The following is a 13,411-nucleotide window of genomic DNA, read 5'->3' on the forward strand; positions in this document are numbered from 1 at the left end:
AGGGTGGGGGTGCCAGTCAGGAGATCCTCATCTATTTTATCCAAAGACAGTATTTTTGGCAAGTGAGGTCCTCAACCAATAGGGCAAAATAATCTTTTTTATCATAAAAATCAACTCTTGTACACTTTGGGCTATTTTTAATTCAGCAAGAACTCTTTGCATGCCTTTTGTGTGCCAAGCGTAGGGAGGAACCTGGGGGAATATGTGGTGAATCACTGCTTTGGCCTGTGAGTGAATGAGAAAACATATGGAAAGCCTTTGGCGCAGTGCCTGGCACATAGCAAACCCCGAATAAATGTGAGTTCTTTTTTTTTTTTTGAAAGGTTTATTTATTTTAGAAAGAGAGAGGGGGGAGGGGCCGAGGGAGAGTGAGAGAGAGAATCTCAAGCAGACTCCCCGCTGAGCGTAGATCCCCACTTTGGGCTCGATCGCATGACCCTGAGATCATGACCTGAGCTGAAATCAGGTCAGAGGTTTAGCCGACTGAGCCACCCAGGCGCCCTTGGCAGTTCTCTGTTCCACCCTAACCAGTTAGCAGAAAATCTAGCTTAATGCAGAGATTGGAAGATCATATGATGGGAAGGATTGGTTTGAAGTCATACGGGGTTGAGTCACAGGCCAACTGTGTTAGTTACTAGCTGTGTGACCTGGGAAAAGTTACTTCTCCTCTCTGGGGCTATGTCTACCCTGTGAAATGATGATACCTACCTCATAGGGTCATTGTGAAGACACAACAAGATAAAGTGCTTGCCCGCGTTTGATAGAAAACAACTATCAGGTAACACAATGTCAATGACTCTCAAGATAATACAACTGAGATATACACTGAGTGTCTGCTATGTGCAGGACTCAGTTCTGAATGCTGTAAGCGTAAATAGTCCTGTGATTCCACAAGAACCCTAGGAGGCAGGTGCTACTATTATTTCCATTTTGCAAATGAGGGAATCTAAGTGATATTTAAAGATATGTCAAAGTGATATTTAAAGACAGTCACAATTGATAAGTGCCAGAGTCAGGATTAAAACCCAGGCGGTTGAACTCCAGAGCCTGCACCCCCAGTCACTGCATTGCAGTGCAAAGATTAAGCACTGGGCTCCAATCAAAGTCACTAATGCATGGAAACCATTTCACAGAGCCCGATGCATGAGAGACACTCATTTAAGGATAGATGTCATTATGTACATTGTGTCAATTGGAGTCTGACTGGACTGAACTAAATCCCAGTTCTAACGCTTACTAGTGACCTAGTGTATTTGTGAGCTATTGATTTGTAAAAATTACCCCCAAACTTAGAGGCTTGAAACAACAAACATTTACTATCTCACAATTTCTGAGTTACAAATCTGAGAGCAGCTGAGGTGGGTGGTTCTGAGCCAGGGTCTCTCAGGAGATTATAGTCAAGATATCAGTTGAAGCTGCACCATCTGAAAGCTTGACTGGGGTGGAAGGGTCTGTTGCTAAGATGGCTCACTCACATGACTATCGTCAGGGGAACTTCCGTTCTTCTCTGGATATTGGTAGGAGCCTGAGTTTCTTAACCTGGGGACCTCTCCATGGGACTGCTTGAGTGTCCACAGACATGGCAGGGAGAGAAATGAGAAATAGAGAGAGAGAGAGAAGCCACAATGTCTTTTATGACCTATTCTTGGAAGTCCCAAACCATCACGACAGTATTGATCAGAAGTGCAGAAGTAAATCCAGTCCGTATCCAAGGGCACAGGAATTCAGGTCCATCTCCTGAAGGGAGAAATATCAAAATCATTTGTTTCAAATGACCAACACCAAGGGGCAAGTTATTAATCTCTCAGTGCTTCAGTGCTTTTATCCTTTAAAAATGGGTTATTATTAATATTCTTCACGGCACCTTTGTGGGGTTAAGTGAGATGATTCACACCAAGAGCCTAGATGGTGCCTGACCAACAGAGTAGGTAAGCATCCATATATGTCAGCTCTGATTATTATTTATTATCAGCTATGTTGAACATGGCTGTGCCTCTTGTCCCTTAGTCCCAGTCTTCTCACCCTGTCAAATGGGATTAGTGATATCTGCTGTGTTCAAGCCGCACAAAAACTATTTGTTGAATACATGCACGAATGAATTTATTGAACACATACTATATGCCAGGCCCTGTTCTAAGCACTAGGGACATATAACTAAACACACCAGACAAGGTTTTACCCCTATGCAACATACATTCTAAAGGGGGAAGACAAAAAATAAAACCCCACAAGTAAACAACAAAGTGAATCATTTTATTTTTTAAAAGATTTTATTTATTCATTTGAGAGGGAGAGAGAGAGAGAGCATGAGCAGGGAGAGAGGGAGAAGCAGACTCCCCGCTGAGCCAGGAGCCCGATGTGGGGCTCGATTCCAGGATCCGGAGATCATGACCTGAGCTAAAGGCAGACGCTTAACCATCTGAGCCACCCAGGCGCCCCTAAAGCAAATCATTTTAGAAATAAAAAACAAAACATGGCGATGTATGCAACATAGAACGCAATGAGATACGACCAACACACCCACCAGAATGGCTAAAAAGACTGACAACATCAAATATTGGTGAGTATGTGGGACAAACAGAACTCTCATGCATTGCTTATGGGTGTGTAAAATGGCACAATCAGTTTGAGAAATATCTGGCAGGGTTTTTTTTTTTAAGATTTTATTTTTAAGTAATCTCTATACCCAACGTGGGGCTCGACCTCACAATCCTGAGATCAAGAGTCGCATCCTCCACTGACTGAGTCAACAGATGCCCCTCTGGCAGTTTCTTATAAAACTAAACACATACCTTTTCCTAGGACTTGATGATCCCACTTTCAGGTATTTACTCAAGAGAAAAAAAATCCACACAAAGACTTGTATGAGTTCATAACCACTTTATTGATAGTAGTCCCAAACTAGAAACAGCTCAATGCCCATCAATAGGAGAATGGACAAACTGACATATATTCATGCAATTGAATATTCAGCAATAAAAGAAACTTCTGATGCAACAACACGAATGACTCAAAAACATGCTGAGTGAAAGAAGTCAGTCACAAAAAAGTACACAGCATAAGATTCCATTTATAGTTCTAGAACAGGCAAAACTCATCTACGGTGAAAAAAATTAGAACAGTGGGAGATGGGGCTGATGGAGAAGAAGCAGGAAGGAACTTTCTGGGAAGATGGAGATGTTCTATAGCTGCACTGTTTGACACACTGGCCACCAGACTTGTGGATTATTTCAATTAAATTATTTAAAGTAAAGTAAAATGGAAAATTTGGTCCCACAGAAGCAGTAGGCACATTTTAATTACTCAACAGCCACATGTGGCCAGTGGCTACTGTATCTGGATAGCATTATTCCATGTCTTCCTAGGAATGCATCCCCAGGGATGAGTTGTCAAAAAGCCACAGAACGGTGAAGTTAAGATTTGTGCATTTCATTTGTAAGACTTATGTTTAAATACATTGAACTCGCTTAAAGCTACGGAGGCTGATGTGTTGAGGGTGAAGTATACTGCTGTCTACAGCTTACTTTGAAATGCATCCAAGAATAAGATGGACTGATGGAGGGATCGGGAGACACACCGATGTACGGTAAAGCAAATATAGCAAACTGTTAACTGCAGGATCCAGGTGGTGGGTACATGTATCTTCCTCAGACAAGTCTTTCAACTTTTCTGTGTGAACACTTTTGTAATAAAATTATGAAGGATCACCAGTTTTATTAAGGTTTTGTGATGTTTGCAATGTATTTATTTGTCCTACTAGTATCATATACGGTATCTTTAATTATGACATAATTAAAGAATGATTATCAAGATGGAGAAACACAGTGGGGCGTCTTAGCTAGGGGGTCAGAGAATAACCAGAAAAGGTTCCTTCAGGGATCACATTCATTCATTCATTCATTCAGGACACAGGGATGAATCAGACCTGGTCTCCTCTCTTGAATCCAGGAGGTGCCATGAGAGTAACCCATTGTGCAGGGGTGCTGAGGACCTACTGTGTGCCTGGGCTGGAGCATGGGTCTGTGGGACACCACAGCCCAAATACTTTTTGAACTGTGCCACACTGGTTCCTTGTGGCCCTGACTATCTCTCTGGCTTGAGAGTGGACTACCCTACCCTTCCTTCACCATAATTTTGGGCAGATCCAAAAATGTCCGTCCCGTGAGGGTGGGGACTTTGTTCACCGCTTGATATCCACCACCGAGCACATAGGAGATGTTCAACAAGCCTGTACCAAAGAAATATAAGAATGAAAATTGTGGTTCCGTTGGCCTCTCCACTCTGAGGCTTTTGAGCTTGCTGCTCGTGCTGTCTGGACCACTAGGTCTCTTTGGTTCTTGCACCCTCTATTCTCGTCATTTCTGTCTCTGCTCCAGCATCCCCTCCTGCAAGAGGCCTTCCCTGACCACCTTGCGAGTCTCCCCACCTCTCCATCATCACGTCATCCTGCCTTTTTCCCCCTTCTGTTAAAAAAAAAAAAAAAAGCAATCAATACCAACGTACAAAACAATACATGTTTATAGATTTATTTGAAAATCACCAGTTTTATTAAGGGTTTGTGATGTTTGCAACGTATTTATTTGTCCTACTAGTATCAGCTTCTCCCCAGATGTTCACTATAAAGCAGGAAGGCTCTCCGAGTGCACCTCATCCTGTTTTGGTTCCTTCATACTATTGTCACCCTCTGAAAAATTTTTTCCCCTGTTTTGTACGCTTGTCTGTCTCCTCTTCTTAAAGGTAAATTCCAGGATGGCAGGAACCTTGCGAGGTTTGCCCACGGCCCCATACGGTAAGTGCTCAGCGACGCAGCCTCGCTCCATCAGCGTGCACGGCTCCTGCAGTCTCGCTGCTGCACTGGGAGGAGGGAGCCCAGACCCGCGGTCCTGGGAGAAGATGCGAGTGGAGAGCCTGGGACTGTGGACGGTCCCCAAAGCCACGCCCCCCGAGCCCCGCCTCCGCCGGGGCGCGTGCCGCAGCCTCGCTCTGGGGCCAGAGCCTGCGCGCTCGCGCCCCGAGCGCCCAGCGCCCCGCGCTCCCCGCGCTCTTCGCGCGCCCCGGCCGGCAGGGGTTTCTTTCCCCCAACCCGCCCTCCGCGCCCCCGCTGTCATGTCTCCGGGCCCGGCCCGGCGGGGTGCCGCGGCCCAGGCCCCGGCGCCCGCGGCGAGCGACCGCCAGGGGCCATGATCCGGCTCGGCGGCTGGTGTGCGCGGCGGCCCCGCGGCGCGGCGTTCCCGGCGGGGCGGCGCTGGGGGGCGGGCTGGCCGGCGGGCCGGGAGTGCGGCCGCGCCCTGCGGGTGCTGGTGGACATGGACGGCGTGCTGGCCGACTTCGAGGGCGGCTTCCTCAGGAAGTTCCGCGCGCGCTTCCCCGACCAGCCATTCATCGCGCTGGAGGACCGGCGCGGCTTCTGGTTGTCCGAGCAGTACGGCCTCCTGCAGCCCGGCCTGAGCGTGAGCATCCCCCGCCCCGGGGCCCCGTTCCCGCTCCGGGGCCCCGAGCCCACCGGAGCCTGGCGGGACTGCGGCCCTCCTTCCCAGCCCCGGGCCGGGAGCCCGCGTGACCTTGGGTGGGGGTCACCTCCCCGAGCCTCGGGGTGGTCCTCTCGTAAAACGGGGCGGGGGGGGGCGGATGCTGGGGAGGACCGGGGGCGCCGCGCCCCGCGCAGCCCGGCGCGAAGGAACTGTTGGCTGTCATCGAGGCTTCTCAAAAGTCAGGAGAGTATGAAGCGTAAAATACGAACTCTATCTTTAGCTGACTTTTTAATTTTTGGTGCATTTGGCCGTAAGTCTTGAAATTTTTTAAAATGAAATAAACGTTACAAGTAAAGTCCTCTTTGACCCCTGCCACAGTCACATGCCCATTTCTTCATCCTCACGAATTTGATGAGTGTCTTTACCGTTCTTTTTTGTCCTTTCCCATGAATGCATAGCTCCCAGTATTTGAGGCCCAGAGAAGTTGAGTGACTTTCCGGACATCACAAAATGAGTCAGTGGTCAAGATGGGGTGGGTTCAACTCCTTGGTTTATCCCCTTGCTTTGGTGGCCCTGCTGAACCTGAGCCCACCGCATCCCCCTGACTCCCGCTGTACTTTGCTGTCTGCGTCCAGGATGGATGGAGGGGAAATATCCAGGCATGTTTATAGACAGATGGCTTAGTTTGTGAGTTTAAACTATTTCGGGAAAGGAACGGGATTTTGCCTTGCACAAACTTAAAGAGGTTGATGTTTTCTGGCATCTCTTGATTGGCCACCCAAGGTCACCACCAGAAGTGTGATGATGATGATATTCGAGGCTATTTTGTATCCACAGGTTGACTGCATTGTCTCCCATGTGAGGTAGACATTATTATCTTCATGATGCAGATGAGGAAACTTGTCCCAAGTCCTATAGCTAGTAAGGGGCTCAGCTAGGATTCCAACCCAAGTCTGTCTGCCTTCCCAAGCACATTTAGCTTTCCCCACCCCCAAATCCTCTTCTCTGTCCTGCTCTAACAAGTGACATTTCTTTTGACTTAAAAAAGTAACTTGACAATAATTGGTTTGTTGAGAGGCAGGTGTTAGAAAGAAAACCAAGCACCACGACTCTTTGTCAACACCGTGCACTTCAGAAGGTGACTTTCCCAGAGTTCTGTGTGTTCACTTCTCCGAGCTCTAATACCTGATTACCAACTTCAGGCTGGAGAGAATATCCTAGTAATTTTTGCAGTCTTAGTAACAGACTCCCCTGCTCTATGTGGCTGTTCATTTATAGACAGTGCACAGTATTGGCAGTCTGGGCACCTTATTTCCTCCCAGGAGTGTATTGGGGTGAGGAAATAAAGCCCACCCCCAACTCTGAAAAGGACAGTGGCTTTTGAACTCCTTTGTACAGATGTGCAGACTCCACATCTAAAGAAATCATTTTACCATTTTCTAAGGACTAGGCAAAGAAATGGAGCTCTTGGGACGCTAAGGATGCAGTGTTCTGGGAGTGACCTGCTGAGTTCTGCTTCTGGGAGCATTGCAGGAAACAGGATTTTAATAGATGAACACATGCCCTGTGTCCCCAGCATAGCCCACAGCAGGACATCCCTGGGTCTCCCCTTGGCTGAGGTGGCCCGGCACCTACAGGTAAAAACAACCAATGAACCAACCCACCTTGATTATGTAAGCATTTCTGCTTTACAAAATATCACTCTCTTGGTAACCCCTTTGATCTTCACAGGGCTTGCAGAAGTAATCAGGGCAGAGGTGGAAGGCAAAGCTCATTTTAACTGACTTAGAATCCTACACTGTTAGGACAGTTGAAGAACTCAGCCCAGAGAGGGGAAGTGCCTTGACCAGGGTTTCAGAGCCAAGTTAGTGATGGAAGGAGGGTAGGGATGCCGGGATGCTGATTATTGAGGCAAGGTGGTGAGGCCAAGATCACACAGCCAGGGCCAGGACCCCTTACTCGTCCGTCAAGTACATTTTCCCCCCGTCCCCACTGCCTCTGGGTGATTTGGAAGCCCTGAGTCAAGTTCTGACAGTATCACCCATAAGTGGCCTTGAAAACAGTCCTCTGTAAGCCTCTTTCCTTATCAGTAAACTGGGGATAGCGATTCTTGCCCCTTGTGGGGGTGAGGGTGAAACAAGAGAGACCATATATTAGCTATCAGTACTCATTTGCTTCAGCCCACATAGTTCACAAGAATAATGCCAGTGTAATCTCGGGGTGCTCCACCTCTAAGTGGGACATGGTGGTGGTGCTTGTTCTAGAGTGTACGGGTTCTGACCTGGGAGAGACACCTCCTGCTGCAGACGTGGGATTCAGGTTCCTGTTCCTCGGAGGCCAGGGTCTGTCCCCCCTCCCCTTGTCCTGGGCCTGAAAGAGTGTGGCATTCTGCAAACTGATTTTAGGCCAGTGACAAAAGGTAGAACCTTGTAGCCTCGGAGTCAGGAGATGGTGTTCAGCTCTCAGTAATGCCACTCTTTTGCTGTGTGGCATTGAGTAAATCCCTTCCCCATTCAGAGCCTTGATTTTCTCATATGAACAATGAGGGTCTGGATTTTTGGTTTTCAGACTTTAAAAGCTGCAGAATACTTTTTAAACAAAGTACTTAATGACATACCAATGCATAAGACAGATACCAGAGCTGTTCCAGTTGATACGGGTGAGGAACCTGGAGTTCTGCTCATTTGGCCTTCCACCCGCCCTCCCTGGCCCCCCTTACCCCACATGGCACAGCAGTGCTCTTAAGAATCTCTGAGTTCCTCCAGCTCTTGAATTTAAGGACTCTAGTGCCATGGCAAGACCAGGTCCATCCCCAGAGCCTCTGAGATGCCTCCGGCCATTAGAATCAAGCAAGCGCGTGATTCATGATGACTTGCCTTTGGTCCCAGACGGCTCTAGCCATGCCTCAAGGAGAGCAGGCTTCGGGATCCATAGCTCCTGACCCCTTAGCTGGTCTCTACTGGATCTTTGCAGACGTCAGAGCTCCTGGAGAGGGGCTGGAACACACACATGCTCCATGTGATTCCCCGGTCCCCCCAGGATATGACCTTGGGTATGTGTGTGTGTATTGGGGGAGGAACGTGGAAGGCTCACACTCTTCTTGTCAACAGCTCTTCCCAGCTGTGCCATCGTCCCTGTGATGAGGCAATGTGCTGAGTCCCCTGAAGTCACCCACTTCTCTCTTGTCTTCTTAGGAGAAGGCCATTAGCATATGGGAATCAGAAAATTTCTTTCTTGACCTGGAGCCTCTGCCGGGGGCTGTGGAAGCTGTGAAGCAGATGGCCAACCTAGAAAAGTAAGTTTGTCTTCCCGCCTGAGCATCTGTGCCTTCCCCCTGCCAGTGCCTCCCCTACTCTTCCCCGCCCTCTGCCTCTCCTCACCCCTGCATAGGCCCATGCTTGTTTCTTTGGTACTCAACCTGGTGACACCCTGAGTGAAACAGTCTCAGCTTGTAAACCAGTGTGGTGCTTTGATCTGGTAACAGGAGAAAATATTGAGTCTAATTGGACCTGGTTGACTGGGTGCTGGATGTGCATTTAATCAGCAAATAGCTGAGAACCGACCGTTAGATGCTGCTGGACAACAGTGATACAGAGATGAACAAACACGGTCCTGCCCTCATGGAGCTCACAGAGTAGACATTAAACAAAGAATCTCACAAGCAGAGATAATCACAGATTGTGGTAAGCGCTGGAAAGGAACCGAGGAAGGAGTACGAAGAGGTCTAAAGGAGACCTAACAAGAAAACTCGGTGTGGAAGCAGTGTGAGCTATTTCTCTTTTGTTCTAGTGAAGTGGCTGCTTCTGGGAGCTGAAGCCCCAGTTCCATAACCATTCACTAAAATCCATTAGCAGTTACAGATGACGTGCTTCCCTGAGGACTTAAAAAACAACAACAGCCGCATTGAGATATGATTCACATACCCTACACCCATTTGAAGTGTAAAATTCAGTGGTTTTTAGTATGTCGGCAGCAGAGTTGTGCATTCATGACCGTAGTCAATTTCCGAAGACTTTCATCAGCCCCAAAAGAAACCCTATACCCCTTACCAGTCACTGCCCCTTCTCTCTCCTTCCCCTGCAGCCTTAGGCAGCCACTGTCTACTTTAGGGCTCTGTAGATTTGCCTGTGCTGGACATTTCATGTATATCTCATGTGCATTTCACACAGTACACTATGTGGTCTTTTGTGATTGGCTTCTTTTATGCAACATTGTGTTTTCAGGGTCATCTCCTTTGTAGCACAAGTCAGTACTTCATTCCCTTTCATTGCTGAGTAATATTCCTCTGTATGGATATGACACATTTTGTTTATCTGTTCATCAGTTGGTAGACACTTGGATTGTTTCTGCTTTTTAAGAGTAATACTGCTGTGAACACTCATGTAGGAGTTTTTTTTGTGGTTGTATGTTTTCATATAGGTTGTCTATACCTAGGAGCAGAATCACTGGGTCGTGTGGTAAATCCATGTTTAACATTTTGGGGACTGCCAAGCTGTTTTCCAAAGCGACAGTACCATCTGACATTCTCATTAGCAATGTATGAGGGTTCCAACTTCACACCCTTGCCAACACTTGTGGTCTTTTTTATTCTAGCCATCCTAGTGGGTGTGAAGGGGTAGCTCATCATGGTTTTGATTTGCATTTCTCTGATGGCTAATGATTTGAGCATCTTCTTGTGTGTTTTTAGCCATTTTTTAATGTTTTTTGGAGAATTATCTTTTTTTGCTAATTTTTTTCAATTGGGTTATTTATCTTTTTATTGCTGTTTTTAAGAGTTCTTTATTCATTTTATTTTTTAAAAAAGATTTTGTTTATTTGAGAGAGAGAGAGAGAGAGAGAGAGAGAGAATGAGTGGGGGAGGGGCAGAGGGAGAAGCTGACTCTCTGCGGAGCAGGGAGCCTGTTGAGGGACTGGATCCCAGGACCCTGAGATAATGACCTGAGCTGAAGGCAGGTACTTAACCAAATGAGCCCCCCAGGCACACAAAGAGTTCTTTACGTATTTTAGATGATAAGTCCCTTATCAGATATATGATTTGCAAATATATTCTCTCATTCTGTGGATTGTTGTTTTAGTCTCTTCATGGTATCCTTTGAAACCCAAAATTTTTATGTGGATATAGTTCAATTTATCTGTTTTTTTCTTTTCTTTTTTTTTTTAAGATTTTATTTATTTATTTGAGAGAGAGCATGAGCAGAGGCAGAGGTAGAGGGAGAGGGAGAAGCAGACTCCCCACTGAGCAGGGAGCCCGACACGGGGCTCCATCCCAGGACCCCGGGATCATGACCTGAGCCGAAAGCAGACCCTTAACTCACTGAGCCACCCAGGCACCCCTGTTTTTTTTTTTCCTTTTGTCATTTGTGTTTTTGGTGTGTATCTAAGGGTTGTTTGCCTAATCCAAGGTCACAAAGACTTGCTCCTATGTTTTCTTCTACGAGTTTTATAGTTTTTGCCCTTACATTTAGGTCCTTGATCCATTTTGAGTTAATTTTTGAATATGGTGTGAGGAAGGTGTCCCACCTCATTCTTTTGCATGCAGAAATCCACTTCTCAGTACCATTTGTTGAAAAGACTCCCTCCCCCCTGCCCATTGAATTGTCTTGCCTTTCTTGGCAAACATCAACTGACCATCAATATTAGGATATATTTCTAGGCCTGTATATACTTTTATTGGTCACAGTTTTGATTGAATTTACCAACCTGAGAGACCAATCAAACATAAGGTCCAATTCGGTCTTTATTGTGCCATATAAAGGCCTCCAAAAATCATCAGCGTTCAAAGTTCTGACTTGGTAAATGGGCATCAGAGGAACACAAAATGCTTAGAGTTCGAGTTGAATCATAGACTCGTTTGGTAATTTATTTTTAGACTTGACTCAGGTTTTGCAGAGTAGTATATTTCATTCTGGTTTATGATTTGAACTTGATTGATAGTGGAGTACTGTTGTATAACTTCTTGCATCTGCAGGAAGAGCCTAGAGAGGCAAAGCATATGTGTATTTGCATTGCAGCTTTTCAGAGCTCTATTTGTGTCTGGATCAGCATTTCCTGGACCACATTCAGCCAACTGTATCCTGGGGTGCTAGATGGCATAGTGGCTAAGGTTATGTCCTAACTGGAATGAGACTGCCCAGGCTCAAGCCCGGGCTTTTCCAGAATCTAATCCTCAAACATTGGGCAAGTTATTAAGCTTTCTGGGTCTCAGTTTCTTCAACTGTAAAATGAGGGGAATGAGAGAAGCCTCACTATAGCGCCTGGCAAATAGTAGGTGCTCAGTAACCGTTAGCCGCAGTTGTTATTATTCTGCAAGATTTAATAGGTATGCAACAAAAAAAGCGTTCTTTAACCAAAACAGTGTGGGGGACATTGGATTAAGGAGGTTTCTTTACCATAAGACTTCGAAGGGCTTCAGGTTTGCTAATATGCATCGTGCCTCTTCACTGGGGTAGCAGAGGATGCAGCTTTTCTTCATATGTATTCTAGTTGGGAGCACTCTTTCCCACAGCTTCCCTGTGAACACTTCTGTGAAAATGCAAGTCTAGACCATACTACAGGTCTGTCACCTCCATTTTGGCTCTTAACGGGGTAGATTCCCAAGGTCAGTCAATGCCCAAAGTGTGGACAGAGACGGGGTCTAGTCCGTAGCGAAGAGGCTAGCTTTGTGTGTGGTGCTGAAGTAGACAGCGGCCAAGATTTAAAATGTTACTGAAGGAATATTTGTCAGGCACCTGCTATGGGCGAGGCCCTGATACCAGATGCTGCAGATACAGAAGCAGATAAAAGACGGTTCTGGCCTTGGAGAAGTTCACCAGGAGACAAATGACTAGAACAGAGTTCTGAAAGTGATGTGGTAGATGTATGGATAGAGACGGGCAGGGCTACTCCCCAGGGCAGGCAGCGACACAGGAGCTGTTATGCTGAGACGTGAAAAGGAATCTGCCGGGCGGAGAAGGCAAAGGGGTTTCCGGTAGGAGGGGAAGAGTGAGCAAACCCCTTATCTGCCCGCTGTCCTAAAACCGCCTCCCTGGCAGGCTGTGTCCTGGCTCCGGGAGCACTGGGCAGGCGGCTGTACCGTCCTGGGCCTCACATCACGGCCCAAAGAGCCTCCTTGGAATATCTTCAGGGGCGACTGCCCTTTATTCAGTAATACCTGAGTATATTCTTACGAAACACTCAAACGGTGGGAACACACGTGAAAAAAATGTGACTTGCCCATTTTGTCCCTCTCTCCCCGTGTACATCTCCCTCAATCCCACTCTTCCTGTCCTAGTGAACAATTTGGGGTGTGCACCTCCAGACCTTCTCAAATGCACTTGCATACATGTTTGTCTATAGGTTTGCAACGTATCTGTTCTACCCGGCAGCCAGAGCGGTATCTCTAAACCAAATTCTGCTGATGTGGGTCCCCTCTTAAAACTCTCTCTTGGCGGGCGCCTGGCTGGCTCAGTTGGTTAAGCGACTGCCTTCGGCTCAGGTCATGATCCTGCAGTCCCGGGATCGAGTCCCACATCAGGCTCCCTGCTCAGCAGGGAGTCTGCTTCTCCCTCTGACCCTCCTCCCTCTCATGCTCTCTGTCTCTCATTCTCTCTCTCGCAAATAAATAAAAAATTAAAAAAAAAAAAAAACAAAAAAAACCCAACTCTCTCTTGGCTTCTTTTTGCACTCAGATAAAACCCTAACTCAGCCAGGCTTGTGAGATGGTCTGCAACCCGGTCTGCTACCCTCTGACCTCTTTTCCCCTGTTCCAGGCCAAGCTTGTTTCTGATCTTACAGCCTTTGTTCCTAGCAAATCCTCTTGTAGTGTTTCTCCTCGAGTACTTGGCGTGGACACATTGTTGTTGTTGTTGTTTTTTAAGATTTTATTTATTTATTTGACAGAGAGAGAGCACAAGTAGGCAGAGCGGCAGGCAGAGGGAGAGGGGGAAGCAGGCTCTCCGCTG

The 13,411-nt window shown here is 47.0% G+C and overlaps 2 protein-coding genes across 4 annotated transcripts in view; both read left to right on the forward strand.

Moving 5' to 3' along the window:
* Positions 1-13,411, forward strand: part of MPRIP (myosin phosphatase Rho interacting protein) — a 574,668-nt gene that overhangs the window by 251,791 nt on the left and 309,466 nt on the right. The gene's annotated exons all lie outside the window — the stretch shown is intronic.
* Positions 4,990-13,411, forward strand: part of NT5M (5',3'-nucleotidase, mitochondrial) — a 30,951-nt gene continuing 22,529 nt past the window's right edge. The window contains exons 1-2 of one of the 3 annotated variants that reach the window (XM_081805579.1): positions 4,990-5,450; positions 8,666-8,766. In XM_081805579.1, coding sequence (XP_081661705.1) covers positions 5,181-5,450; positions 8,666-8,766 — 371 coding nt within the window. In that variant the 5' untranslated portion in view covers positions 4,990-5,180. The remainder of the gene's footprint in view (positions 5,451-8,665; positions 8,767-13,411) is intronic. The other 2 variants (XM_006744611.3, XM_081805578.1) reach the window with 2 other exon arrangements.

The sequence above is a fragment of the Leptonychotes weddellii genome, chromosome 15, assembly GCF_054177405.1.
Source record: "Leptonychotes weddellii isolate Sample4059 chromosome 15, ASM5417740v2, whole genome shotgun sequence".
Classification (NCBI taxonomy): Eukaryota; Metazoa; Chordata; class Mammalia; order Carnivora; family Phocidae; genus Leptonychotes; species Leptonychotes weddellii.